This window comes from Capra hircus, chromosome 5 (assembly GCF_001704415.2).
Source record: "Capra hircus breed San Clemente chromosome 5, ASM170441v1, whole genome shotgun sequence".
Taxonomy (NCBI): Eukaryota; Metazoa; Chordata; class Mammalia; order Artiodactyla; family Bovidae; genus Capra; species Capra hircus.
Genome location: NC_030812.1, coordinates 110,226,103 through 110,240,382, shown reverse-complemented (window position 1 = coordinate 110,240,382; position 14,280 = coordinate 110,226,103). Strand labels below are relative to the sequence as shown.

The following is a 14,280-nucleotide window of genomic DNA, read 5'->3' as shown; positions in this document are numbered from 1 at the left end:
CCTTGGGTGCTAGCTTCAGGCTGAAACCTCTGTGGCCGGGAAGAAGGGTCACAACCAAGGGCCTCTGGGTGGCATGGGGCTGGAGTGGCTGTGCCTTGTGCCTGGCAGACGCTGGGGGGCACCCAGGGAGGTCCCCATGCTAGCTTGGAAGTGAGCAAGGCTAGCAGCAGCCAGAGAGAGGCATATACCCAGCCGGCTCCCGGGCCCTCCCTAAGACACCCGGCTGGAAAATAACCTTTACTGTGGAAAGAAGGAACCGAGGAGAAACTGCTCTTTCAGGTTAGCAGTCAGGGTGGCATCCTTTGGAAGTGTTGCTGCAGGCAGTGCAGCGAATGTGAAAAAGGCTGAGCACGTGCATGCAGGCAGGACAAACAGTGGCTCCAGCCGCAGGGCAGGAGGCCAGGAACCGCTCTCACCCTCGTGGAGCAGAGCAAGTGTTCGCAGTTCCTCGGCGGCCAAGGGTGGGGTGGGGGCAGTGCCCCTTTGCTGCAGCATGGCTACCTAATCGCTGCCCCTGGAAGGCGAGCACGTGTGTCCCTTTAAGGTGAGCGTCCAACGGGCCTCTGTGAGCCATTCCCTTGTGCCCTTTGGAACTTAGGAACTGAACAGACAGGGGTGGGGAGGATTATCCTTTTTCCAGACCTGGGACTGCAGCAGAAGGTTGGTCAGGCTCTGAGGGGCCGGAAACAGAGGGTTTCTGACTGTCATTTGCCTGGAGATCCTGCCGGAGTAGGTGCTATACAAACCCACAGGACTGACGAGCGACCACCACAGCAATATAATGGGGAGGGGAAAAGAATGGGACCCCCTCCACAGCAGCCATCCTCAGAGGAAATCTCTCGAAAGAGGGAGAAACCAGAGAGGGAACTGTTTAGAAAATACACACTTGTCCTCTATCTGGGTTTTGTTGAAGTCACTTGAAAGAAGTGACTTCTTTCAAGACTTACAGAAATGTCCACACGCTACTTGTGAAATGAGTGCCAGAGTTTCATATTACACTTCGGTTCCAAAGCTATTCATTCACTGAACAGCTTTTGTTAAACATGTACTGTGTGCCGGGGGCCCTCTTCAGAGGATGTAGTGAATATAGCGGTGAGCAGAATGGACAAGCACCCTCATGGAACACACATTCTAGTGGGGTAGGGGCAGACATATCATAAACAGTGAAGTAACTAGAATATGGAGTCAGCTGATGTAATGCTATGGGGAAAGTGAACACAGAGCAGAGGTGGGGAGGGGGGAGCCTTTAAAATGTGGTGGTGGGGAGGGCTTCACTGCGAGGGTGGCGTTCCAACCCCAAAGGAGATGGGGGAGGGGAGGAGGAAACAGCAAAGGAGACGAGGAAGGAGAAGCCAGGGAGGTGGGAGGAGAACCAGGAGGAAGAATGTCCCGGAAGCCCAGTGAAGAAAGTGATGGTGCTGAGATGATGGCCAACAGTCGACCACTGGGCCCTGCAGTTCACTGGGACCTTGATAAAAAGGTTTCCAAGGAGTCGTGGGGCTTCCGGGGAGAACAGGAGGAGAGGAATTAGAGACAGCGAATATAACAATTCTTTGGGAGAAGCGGAGTCATAGCGGGAAGGGGATTTGTTGGCTGGATTCATGTTTTGTTTTTTTTTGGTAAGCCGGGAAAAATCACAGGATCTTTGTTTGCCGCCGGGTATGAGCCAGCAGAGAGGGCGGAAAGCTGATGTGGGAGAGAGGGGAGGACTTCTGCTTGAAGCACAGACGGTTCTTTCCAAACAACTGCAGGAAAGGCAGTGTCTGAGCAGTTGCGGGATGTGGGTGGAGGCAGTGAGTCAGGACGGGTGGCGTAGACGGGCTTTTCTGGGGGCCTCCACTGTCCTGGAAGCCAGGCGGTCGGTTGAGAGTGTGTGTGTCGGGGGTGGGTGGAGGAGCTGCAGGTGTACCGTGCTCACCTGGAAGGTGACAGGGCAGCCTCAAGGGCCCCCTGGCTGAGGCCAGCGGTCATTCTGTTGGTTCAGTGGTCAGTGCTGATTCCCTGTGAGTGGTATGGTTGCACCTCACCAGAGTCACCAACACCGCTTTGGTTTTCTAACAAACCTTTGCTCTTCAGCTAGACCCTGACTCTCAGACAAGATTAGATTTCTATCTAACCCTTGTGGTCAATTCTTGAGACGCACGTGACCCAATCTCAACTTTTCGTTTCCTCTTTATGGAGGGAATTTCCCTGACCTCTCTCACTGAGTGCAAACATGGTTTCGGGAAGCTCACGGTTTCAAGAGCTTCGTCATGTCATCCTGGAACTGGGATGGAAGGTGGGTTGGGAGATAGGGGAGAAGAGCTCTTGAAGCACCAGCTGTGGAGGCGGGGTGGCCGACAGCGCCCCCACTGGAATTCTTGGAAACACCATGGTTACAATCAGAGACGGCTTTGGTTTATAAATTTAAAACAGGCGATACTTGCACATGGTACCAAATTCAAAAGAGAATGCCGTGAAATGCAAATCTCCCTCCCACCCCTGGCCTTCAGCTGCGTAGTTCCCTCTCCAGAGGCAACCGTTTTTGACAGCGTCTGGGCTGTGCATGGATAATTTTAGTGGCTACTGAAAAAGTAAGGGGAGTGTGTGTGGGCAGGCCTATCTCCGCAGGCTGGAAATACTTACTCAGGAAACTCGATGTCTATAAAATTCTTGGGCACATATCCTTCTTGGCTTCCAAGCTCCGCCTTGAACCACTCCTCTTGGTTACTTAGGATCTACAAGGAGGAGAAGGAGGGATGAAGTCACTGAGGGGAGGACACCAAGAAGCAGGAGAAATGGGCTGCAGGGCAAAGAACCCATGCACCCCAATCCAAACTCCACCCAATCCAAAAGAACAAAGGCTTTTGAAGTTAGAGGAAAATAAGTCAAAGAAGGCTTCCCGGGTGGTGTAGTGGTAGAGAATCTGCCTGCCGGTGCAGGAGACATAAGAGACAAGAGTTCAGTCCCTGGGTCGGGAAGGTCCCCTGGAGGAGGAAACGGCAACCCACTCTAGTATTCTCGCCTGGAGAGTCCCACAGACAGAGAAGCCTGGAAGGCTACAGTCCACAGGGTCACAAAGAGTCGAACACGACTGAACAACTAAGTGTGTACACACACACACACACACACACACACACACACACACGCCAAAGAAACCACGGAAGCACTGGAGCGGGGAGCAGCAGGCTTATCTTTGGAGTTTGGCTTCTCTTGTCCCCAAGCTATTTTTGTACACTTGGGCCACCTCCTCATGTGACTCCACCCTGGTGTGGCCTGCCAGACTCAGTGCTCAGGGGCTTCTCTGAACCCCTCTTCTCCTGTTTTGAAGATTTGTGTCTCAGATCTTAGCACTTTAAGCTCCTTATCTAGGCAGGTGGTTTCTCCTTCTCAGCCAGGTAACCGAGAACCTTTTACAATTTTAATTTGTTCTTACTTTTTTACGTTAGCGGATTAAAACTTAAACATCAAGTGGGGGCTGGGCTAGCTTTGAAAACAGTAACTCTTTGTGTTCATATTCCATGTTTGCACAGTTTGAACATAACTCAAGATACCCAGAATACCTTTTCTAAATTTGCTTTTAGACCGTGATCATAGGCAAAACCAGAAGTTTTTTCTCGTTACTATAAGGTCTTGCCTTGACCATGACCCCAAATGTTACCACCTGCCTTGATTACTTATATGACTCTCCAGACTTGGCTCTATATGGCTTCTGGTCATTTCAGAAAATCTCCTATTATCAAAAGACAAATACTTGACTTCCTCTCCACCCTCCTCTACTCAGAATATTTCTAAAATATGTAGCGCAGACTCAAACAACAATTCAAAACGAAGATGGCAGAACAAAAGGATGGGAAGAACCTTGACGATGTCATGGAGCTACTGAATTAGCCGCTTAGGAGCCCTCCAACGCCTGGACTTTGTGAGAAATTATAAATCGTTATTATCGTTTAGGCCATTTTAAGTTTCTGTTTCTCATAGCTGAAAACGTCTTAACTGATGGAAGAGAAATGATAAAGAGGAAAGCGGAAGATGGATAGGAAAGCTTACCCGGGGCAGGGATTGCCTGGGTTGCCCAGGTGAGTTACCTAGGCGAAGTCTGATGACGAAATAACTACTTCCGGGGCGTGAGGAAGTGAGGTGTGTTCTTGGGACAGAACTCCTCAATCTGGCGAAAGTTTAGATTGTGACCCCAGGAGTAGAGAGAGGGGAAACCAGGGTTACAGGGCCTTGTAGCCCACGTTCAAAAGTCTGGATTTCTATCTTGAAATGTATGGGGAGCCATCAAAGGATTTTCATCAGGGAAACAGCACAGTGAGAATCAGTGTTAAGAAAAGCGTGCGATATCACAACTTGAAGATGGACTGGGGGGTGAAGTCAAGGGAGAGAGTGTAGGAAGAGGAGCATAGCCATCCAGGCATAGACGCAGGAGATCTGGGCTAGGTAGAAGTGAGGACAGATTTCAGAGGAATCAGGAAGCACACATGGGCGGGATTTCGTGACTGTTCGAGGAGCTGAGGGAGAAGGGGATTCTGGGATGGCTCTGGATTTCTGGCTTGGGAGACTGAGTGGGTGGTGACGCTTTTACCAAAATAGAAAAGACAGGAGGAGGAAGAGGTCTGAGGGAAAGCTCATGGACCCCAGATCGCCTGCGGGTGAATCAAGTTGCCCCTGGGACCCTCAGAGCAGGAAAGCTCAGAGAGCATTGGAGATGTCTGGGCTCAGCAGTGAGGTGGGGGCTGGAGCTGGATTTCAGAGTCATCCAAAAAGTGGGTGGACTTGAAGCCTCTGGTTTCTGCCTCCCAGAGACGGGAAGAGAATTGAAGAGAGCAATGTAACTGAGAAGCAGTGATGACCTAGTTCTAATATCACTCCTGAGTTTGGAAGGAGAAGCCCTTGGTCCTTGGGCCCTTGGTCCCCTAGATGTCTGACCTCAGGCGAGTCAATTATCATCTGCAAAATGGGGGCAATAAAAACTGGCAGCCCCTTTACGGAGCTGATGCGAGGATCAAATGCTCCCTCATCCCTGGACGTCCTCCAGAGAGTACAGGCTGTGTTTTTAAATATAATTCTGTCAAACGTAATATTCTTATGAAGGAGAACTCCAGGTCTGAAGGACATGGAGGGTTGATAAGTTCTTTAAAGTGTTCTATGTGTATGTTTTGAATGTGATCATTTGTTCTGAAGAAATAAAAGTGTGTCCCATATTTGAGTTCTAGAATTGCTGAGAAAAGGAAACTTTACAGTTTTTAACATCAAATGTGACTGGTGGTATCGCTAAGGACGTGCGGGTATGTGTGTGCTGAGGGGGGTGGCGGGGGTAGGGGAGCAGGAAATCTAGGTCAAAAGAAGAACTAGGAAACTCGGCACCAGGGCATCATCATCACATGAAAAACACAAGGGCATTTTACTCTGTGCTATCTCCCCCAAATTTCAAGGCTCTGGAATTCCTTTCTCCCATCACATGGGAAGATGTGTGGCTTCGGCAGCAAATGTCAAATACCAAGGTGAGCAGGGATGAAGTAAAAGAGGCCATTTGGAAATGGGCTCATCGCGGTAGGAACTACATTTTGCACTTAGCTCTCTGACCCAAAACTGGCTGTAATTTTAGCAATCATGGCTCATACTCATTTACACAAGTAGCCGCCGAAAGATTATCCCACAATGCCGTCCATTTTCCTCACCACCTGATGCTTGGTCTGCCTGACATCGTGTTCCCAAAGAGGCAAATTTATAGGCTTTTTATGATGTATAAAAGGCAAGGGTTTTTAAAAAAATCTCATTTTTAGCAAAGAAGAGTCTTTGGGGGGTGGTGGTGGTGGTTTCCTCCTGCCGTTGTTGGCAGGGCTGGTACTTCCTGTCCCTCTCATCTCTCCATCTCCTCCGTTTCTCTATCTCTTGTCCCCATCGTGCAAACCTGCGCAAGGAGTTCAGCCTAAACCCGTGAGGTTTTACCCTCAACTTCGCTGTAACTTAACTCTTACGATGTTGCCTGCCTTGGAATCATTTTCTGGGTTACGTGGCCTGAGAATAAGTTAGACGTGGGAAGAGGACAAAATGTACGGTTGGAAGAATTTCAAAATTGGATGAAATTATAGCTCTTAGAGGCAGAGCAGAAATCAGAAGTGTTGAAGAAGTTAATTACATAGGGCTAACTCTGGGGGCTCTTTGGTCGCTGTTTTACTGGGAAGAAATGGGGTCGTGTTAGATGAACTGCAAAAGCACATAGAGATGGCCTGGGTCAAGAGGCATTTTTTAATAACGACTGGCAGATTCGAGTGGGAAGTGTAAACTGGGTGCTATGTGCAGCTGCAGGTCGAGAGGTCGTGATACGCACCTGCAACCTTTAACTCCTGACTTTCGGAATGCTTCTCTCACAGGAGAAGTGGGATCCAGTCATTTGGCTAGAGTTCCATGTCTGCCATCTTGTTTACCATTCTGGAATCAGCATCTAGTGAGCAACTGCTGTTTGCACTTGAGTGCTGGGAATACAGAGATGAATAAGCTGGGGCCTACACCCTGGGGACCTCACAGTCTGCAGGGGGCAGCTGGTGATGAGCAAATCAGACAGTTTTTGTATCTTCTAATGACAAAGTCTGTTTGGTGTTTTAGAACTAAAGGCATAACATGAAAGAGCACTCTGGAGTGCATTGCTGGGGTAGTCAAGAACTGGCCTTGAAAACAATTTCTAAAATACCCCCAAGAAACAGAATACCAATTTCCAGGCTCCTGGGGCTTGCTACCCATATCTGGAGGAGACACTTGTACGTGGAGACCCACAGGCGGGCCCACTGACCACCACGATACAGACCTTCCATGAGGCTCAGCCAACAAGCCCCATCCCTTTTCCTCTTTACCACTATGGCTGCAATGGATAGAATTTGAAAGGAAGGAAGGGTTTTGCTTTCTGATAGAATTCTAAATGAGTGTGCAGAAACACAGTTTAACAACTCAAGAAATATGTACTGAGCCCCCATCTGGGGCTGTGACTCGTGTTAAGTGCTGGGAAGACACAAAGATGAACCCGGCAAGACTCTGCTCTCAGACCAGCGGTGGGATGACACACTCATTCAATCATTCGTTGACTCTTCCTCACCTTTCCGCAGGCCCAGCCCCCACCCCTGCGGAGCTCTGGGGAGTGAAGCAGCCACTATGAGACCAGACCATCAGGATGGCATGGGGGGAGAGCAGCAGAGGTGGTGCTCCGGTGCAGAGAGTGGAGCTCGCCTGCTTGTAAATAGGGTGTGAAAGCCTTGAGCAGACTGTGTGAAATGCCATGGAGGAGCTGAAGAGTGCGTAATGAGTTTCCTGTGGTAGTGGGGCATGGGGAGGATTCATGAGGGTTCCCTGGCAGAGGTGGTCAAACGCATGTGTGCAGAAGGACATTCAGAGTACAGGGAGAACCTGAAAAAGGACAGTGTACATACTGCAGTGTGACTTGGGCTATTTCATACACAAAGATGTGTATGTGTGTTTGTGTATGTGTGTGTATGTGTGTGTACATGTTCTTGCACTCAAGCATGATGAGGCCGGGTGGTAGCTTGAGTTCAGATGGCTTAGATTTCCATCCACTGGTCACGGGGAACCACTGAACACTTCTGAGGAAGGAAGTAATATGATCCAATTTATCTTCTAGAAAGATCCCTCTGGGTTTAGTTTTTAAAATGAAGGAGGAAGAGAGAGGAGAGAATGAGCTCAGTCAAGGGGCTGTGGCAATAGTCTGAACACTCAAGGGGAGAATGGGTGATATTGACAATATGGGATCATTTATGGATCATTCGGTTTCCTTTTGACTGGTACCAGGCTCCTCACTGATGAAGACGTGGGTTGCTTGGGAGACAGGATAAAAGGAAAATATTCAGAGTGGAGTACAGCGTTTCGAGGTGGGACAGAGCAGTTTCAAGTCCTATAGGTGTTTAGCAGGATCCTTACATTCTACACTCAGGAGGTTACTGGTGGACTTTAATGGAGTGTTGTGGGTAAGAGTCAGATTCCAGAGGGTTTCGTGGAGTGAATGCGAAGTGAGGAAGTGGAGACAGCCAGCACAGAGAATTCTTCCCAGTGTGGCCATGAAGGAGAGGAAAGAAATTAGGAGCTGAAGCAGAGTTGAGGAAAGAATTTTGCTTTTTGTTTTTCCTTTTCTGGAGAATAGGGAAAACTTAAGCCAGATGGTTTGGTTTGAAATGGGAGGTGAGGATGGGACTTGCCCCCACACCCACCTCCTAGGGGCCTCTTTTGGGTGCGAACACTGCAGAGTGGTTGATAACCGCACGGTCACAGTACCCAACAGGGAAGGGAGGGACTTCTCACGTTGTCCCAGACCCTTCAGTGACCTTGGTAAAGTCCCGAAGAAGTGAAGGTCACTTTTTCCTGGGTCAGCAGGCCAAGCAGTATTTTGACCTTGAGAAGCTCCAGCATTGAAGGCGTGCTCTTGGCAGCCACATTGCCAGATCTTGCGCAGTGGGGGCAGTTAGAAAGATAAGCACTCGGAGTGGGGAATGCATGCACGCTAAGTTGCTTTAGTCATGTCCGACTCTTCATTACCCCATCGACTGTAGCCCGCCAGGCTCCTCTGTCCATGGGATTCTCCAGGCCAGAAGACTGGAGTGGGTTGCCATGCCCTCCTCCAGTGGATCTTCCTGACCCAGGGATTGAACCTGCCTCTCTTACGTCTCCTACATTGGCAAGCAAGTTCTTTACCACTAGCACCACCTAGGAAGAGGGCAGGAAGGGGATTGTTCAAATTCCACCTGGTTTGTGCCTTACAGACACTTTCTGATTCCCCTGCTCATGTGTGACAAGGTTATTTCCATAGTAAGCTTTTATCTTAATGGAGAGACAACAGTGGCCACATGGACTGCTGAGGACTGGGATCAGGCTATCCAAGGTGCTCAGAGGCCAGGGGGCATGGGTGCCACAGACTCTCCTGTCACTTCTTTAAGGGCTTGTGCTATTTGGCACTCTGAGATGCAGAGTCCATGTAAGTGTGGCGCATGGAATGTGGAAGAAGTCCAAGGCCTCTTCAGCTCAGCAAACCGCCACTACAAGTCAAGTGCGGGTGGAAGACAGGTTTTGAGAAACCCCAGAGTGGCCAGGTGTGAGTGGTTTTCACTGACCTGAGTTTCCTCCAGCAGCCTTTCCGGGCATCCCCACCCACACCTTCCTCCTGTAAGTTCCAGCCATGCTGAGCCTTTAGCCAAAAGCCTGACTCACCTTTACTGCTTTCCCTGACAACTGACATTGCCACCCCTTCCTACAACCCCATCTTTCAAGGTGGGATCACTTGTCCCATACCTGTGCTCCTGAGCACTTAGATCAAAACATCTATGAGAAGCCCTGCACACGGATGTATTTCCCCCTCCAGACCACGAGCATCTCAGGACAGGGATAGTGGCTTATACCAATCAGATTTCCATCACCCTGCCTGGTGGCTAGTGCACGGGTGCTCAGAAGAAACCTTTTTGGTTGAGGTGAATTTCAGATTTTGAAAGAACTGTTTGTGTTTCTTGAGAAACAGTTTAAGCAGTTCAACTGTTAGATTAACTCCACGATTAGACCAGAATAACCTAAACTCACCCTGGCTCTCCTGGGCCCCATGTCACCTACCTTCAGAACATCGCCAGCGTGAAAGCTCAGTTCATCTTCTCCCGAGGCCATGAAATCGAACTTGGCAATGGCTTCCATGTTGTAACGTGAAGCTGGAAGAGAAATAATGTGGTCATTGTGTTTTCTGCCAGGAGAAGGGCAATCCTAGCGGTTGGTAGTGGAGGATCCAATGTCTCCAGGCTGGAGAGGGAGGTTCAGGCACACAGGAAGGGTTTTTGTTTTCAGAAAGAGCTGCCTGAGCCCGTAGGATCCGCTTTCCGACATCATTCTCTGAATCCCCAGATGCCAGGAGCAGGAAATGAAGGCCAGTGACTGCCTTTCCCCTCTCCTTTCATCCCCATTTGCTGTCCTGGCCTGTGATCATTTCTGGGGCATCTCTGTTTCCGGTTGATAAGGACAGAAGACTTGCTATCGTCGCTACCTTGGGGCCTGAGGGACTGGAAGGCCTGTTCTGTAAACACTGTCCCTCGGCAGCTATATTTAACCAGCCGGTGTTAATTAGACAGATGCCATTTTCTCTTTTACATCTGAATCATTTAAGAGAATTAGACAGCTTTGGTCAGTGGGGAACTTAGCCGTCTTCTACATGGTTTGAGAGTAGAAAGCATTCTCGTTTTAGAACTGGGAGACTCAGATTCCAAATTTTATTATTATTATTATGAAAGCCAACACGCTTTGGAAATTTTCATTTTCATGCCTCTGAATTGCGTGAAAATATTGGCCCCTCTTAATAATATGTGAGACCTGTATAAAGATAAATAAGTCAACTTATGAATGAAATATAGTTGGTTTTTTTTAGGAGACAGTGAGGTGTAACAGAAAGAGAGCAAAGTCCTGGTTTTGTTGATGGACAGCTGTGTGATCTTGTGCAAGTAAATAAACCTCCTAGAGTCTCAGTTTCCTTGTTTGTAAAAGGGTGATCATAATGTTCAATGAAGAAGGATGTTAAGATGAAATTAAATAACAGACACCAGATGTTATCCAAGACAAAACCGAGTGAGTAGCATTTATGTTTTTGAATAATTTTGTAGAATGAACTTATCCTCAGCAGACGCAGCCTAACCAAAAGCTGCAATAATTTTCTTCGGATTTTCCCCAACTCCTATAAAGTTTTCTCTTTGAAATTTGATGCTTATTCTCCATGACCCTCAAGTTCTTTGGTTCTCTGCTCACCATCAGGACATCGTCTTGAACGCTGCTGTTTGGCATTAATGTTTTGCAAAATTTTTCTTAAGTATGAAACCCTGTAGCTCAGAAACCTTCAAATCTAACTGACTTTCTATGACCAGTAAACTGGGACCACAGTTGTCCTTTCAGTGGGAATTTCTGCCCAAGTGAGGAGATTTAGGTAAATAAGGAAGGTGGTTGCGGGGTGGGAAGGGGTGATTCGCATAGATCAGGGGATTAAAGCTGACTGCTGCAGCAGTGATAGCAAGGGGTGCCTCCTCTGATTCTCCACATTTGCTTGGTCTTCCAAAGGCCATTTGTAGAGATGAGCATTACAAATCCCAAAGACATATTAAGCAAAAAATATTTCAGGAGCCAAAGTAAAGTGTCATAGCTCACTGCCTGAGCTTTATCACCAACCAAAACTTATTTCCAGACTCAAAATCTGTGTACTTTTTATGCACTTTCTTCAAGATCTGTCCATCTAAGGCAAATTAAAGTTTCTGTGACCTGGGATGACCCACTCAACAGGAAGGAGTACTCTGTCCTCCTGGGTGAAAGCTAAATGCTTTTGCTGATTGGATTCACCCCATTACTTTCACATGCAAAGCTTTCCCTAATTAAGGCCTTGCCTCTGGTGTGCAGGATGATGGGTTCCTGTGGGTCACCCTCATGGTATCAGCAGCAGACACTGGTCACATCAGGAGATCAAGTGTCAGGTGAATGGTCCCGAAAACCAAGATCCCATTTCTATGCAAATTTACCTTAATAAGCAGAATGGAGACAAGGGGAGGGCAAATGCTAGACATATTAGAAAATCACATACATTAGAGATGAAAAAAAGAATCTAAGGCATGCTCTAGAGATGACCTTGAGCTTAGAAAGATCTTTCCTACGTTACATATAACTCAGATCAGGCCTGGATGCTTGGTCCAGGCTGGCTCTAAGTCATTCAGTGAGAAGGCTGGAAGCAGAAGGAAAATTGCTTCTGAATGGTGGCACTTTTCTCTGCCTTCCCCCAGGAGGCAGGTGGTGTGGCAAAGCAACAGAGGCACACTGCAGAGCTCCCCAGCTTGTAATATTAATCCTGGCTCAGAAAACCCAATTAAACAGGCCCACTCTTCATGAAATCACTTTGAAAAAATTTGGTTGCATCCCATTTCCATTTGTGAAATGAAATCTGCTCAGATGCTACTTGGTGGCAGAGAGATGCCCGGGCTGGAAGGGGTGGGGGGTTGCTCTGTTTCTGTTCAAATCACAGGGCTTTGCAAGCTCTTCCCTTGAATTTGCCGTTCTCTGCTTCCCTAATAGCAGAGAATGGTAAATGTGCCAGCCCCAGGTGTTGGTCTTCCGTTTGATCATAAAAATGTGTGGAAATTGATATCCTATTCCTTGCTATCCATTAGTTTTAATTTTAAAAAGTTAAAAATTACCACCTAGGGGGAAAAAAAAAAACAGAGCTAACACAGTTTATTCAGTATTTATCCATTTTGTTTGATACTCTGTACCTACCACTACTACATACGGCATCTGCAAGAGAAAAGTAATAAATGATGGAGATAAAACATGGTAGCAACAATTCCACGAGAGAAAAGGTGGGGTGTGGGGCAGAGAGAGAAAGGGCAGCAGCCTCAAGAACTCAAGAACGCAGTAGAGCCTTCTCACTGCTGTTTCCAGTAGAGTGCTCCTGACCTCAGGGGAACATGAAGACAGACACCTCTTCAGAGAGCCGCACAGATGGGTTAAATGTGCTTTCCCTTCCAGTGATCAGTCTTAGAAACGGCTGCATTGTTACCTGCCATAGAGTGTGAATAAGAAGTGACAGCACTCAGGTGCCAAGCCGCTGTCAGCCGCTTCCCCCCATTCATCCCAGGCCCGGGGATGGTAGCATTTGTCCAGGAATCCTGCCTCTGAATTGTGCAGGGCTCCTGCCCCAGGTGCTGGCTCTGTTTCCTCACCAGCCCTCTGCATCTCTCTCCCTCTCCCACTTGACAAATGGCACAGAATGCCCATTAGAAGCCCCGAGACATAGATCACCCCACATGCCAACAGGATGCCCTCAGCACGATTTTATCTGCCCTTGTATTTCCACTTAAGTTTCTGGTACCATCCAAATCCCTGAAAAACAGTCAGGCTATAGACTATGGATGTTTATCTACTTCTAAAATATGTCACCACAGAGGATGAAAACAAAAGTTGGGAGACAGTTCTTTAAAAGAGTCTGCATTGGAAAGCCAGAGTCAGGGGATGTGTTCAGAAGAAACACATAGTTTCCATCAAAATGGTACCAGGGAAGCAACTTCTTGAACAGTTTCAGCTCCTCCTAATTTGGCTATGAACAGCCAAGTTTTCCATTTTCTGTATCTCTGAAAAAGAGCGTTTGCATAACAGCACAGAGCTGTTGGGAGATTCAGGCTCAGGACCCAGGAAAGAAGGAATCCTGTGTGTGTGTGCTCAGTCGTGTCTGGCTGTTTGTGACCCCATGGGCTGTATCCCGCCAGGCTCCTCTGTCCATGGGATTTCCCAGGCACACATGCTTGAAATCCGCACCCTTTCAATCTGCCAGGCAAAGCCCTTCTTGGAGTCAGTGGGAAGGCAGCACTTCCCCACCTGCCCACCTAGATTGACAAGGTCAGTGACTTTTCAGATGTGGGAAACCTTATGCTGCCAGGAAAAAATGATGCTCGCTAAGCCTCATTGTATGCAACAGATTTGTTCTTGAAGAGTTATTATGAAGACAGCATTTGTAAATGGAATCATATTAGCGTGCATTATGGAGACTCATTCTACAAAGGAACCCCATGGTGAATCCTTTTATAAAATGAAACGGAAAATTTGTTATGCAAATAGCTACCTTTTAATTTCTCTGTTTTAAAGGCTGGGCTTTTCGTGCACTGCGTCTTAAAATAGAGTTCACCTGTGTATCTCTTCTCCCACCTCACATGGTGGGTTAAATAAATATTAGTTTCCCCTTTTCTTAACACCCAAATGCTTTGTAAAAACCTATATATATTGATATATAACTTTTCACCTTGGAGTACAGACTTGTGTGTGTGTGTGTGTGCACACACACACATGTATGGGCTCAGTTGTGCCCAGCTCTTTGCAACCCCATGGACTGTAGCCCACCAGGCTCATCTGTCCATGGGATTTCCCAGGCAGCCAAGAATATTGGAGTGGGTTGACATTCCCTCCTCTAGGGGATCTTCCCCACCCAGGAATCGAACTCTCATCTCCTGCATTGCAGGTGGACTCTTTACCTGTTGAGCCACTGGGGAAGCCCGAGTGTAGACTAGTAATCCTCCAGACCTTTTTTGCAAAGGACCAGAGAGAAGAGATTTTCAGCTCTGGGGGCTGTACAGACTATGCCACAAGCAGGCGTCTGTCCCTTTTCAGGCAGGCAGCCCGAGAGAACGGTAAACCAGCAGGCGGAGCTGGGTTCCAGTACAGCTGGATGGCATCACCGACTCAATGGATGTGAGTCTGAGCAAACTCCAGGAGGTGGTTAAGGGAAACCTGGTATACTGC

The 14,280-nt window shown here is 47.9% G+C and overlaps 1 protein-coding gene across 1 annotated transcript in view; it reads right to left on the bottom strand.

Annotated features, from left to right (window-relative positions):
• Window positions 1-14,280, bottom strand: part of GRAP2 (GRB2-related adaptor protein 2) — a 70,632-nt gene that overhangs the window by 13,349 nt on the left and 43,003 nt on the right. Inside the window, exons 2-3 of the mRNA XM_018048796.1 lie at window positions 9,586-9,677; window positions 2,626-2,717 (exon numbers count right to left, since the gene is read on the bottom strand). Of these exons, the coding sequence (XP_017904285.1) occupies window positions 2,626-2,717; window positions 9,586-9,663 (170 nt within the window). The 5' untranslated portion in view covers window positions 9,664-9,677. The remainder of the gene's footprint in view (window positions 1-2,625; window positions 2,718-9,585; window positions 9,678-14,280) is intronic.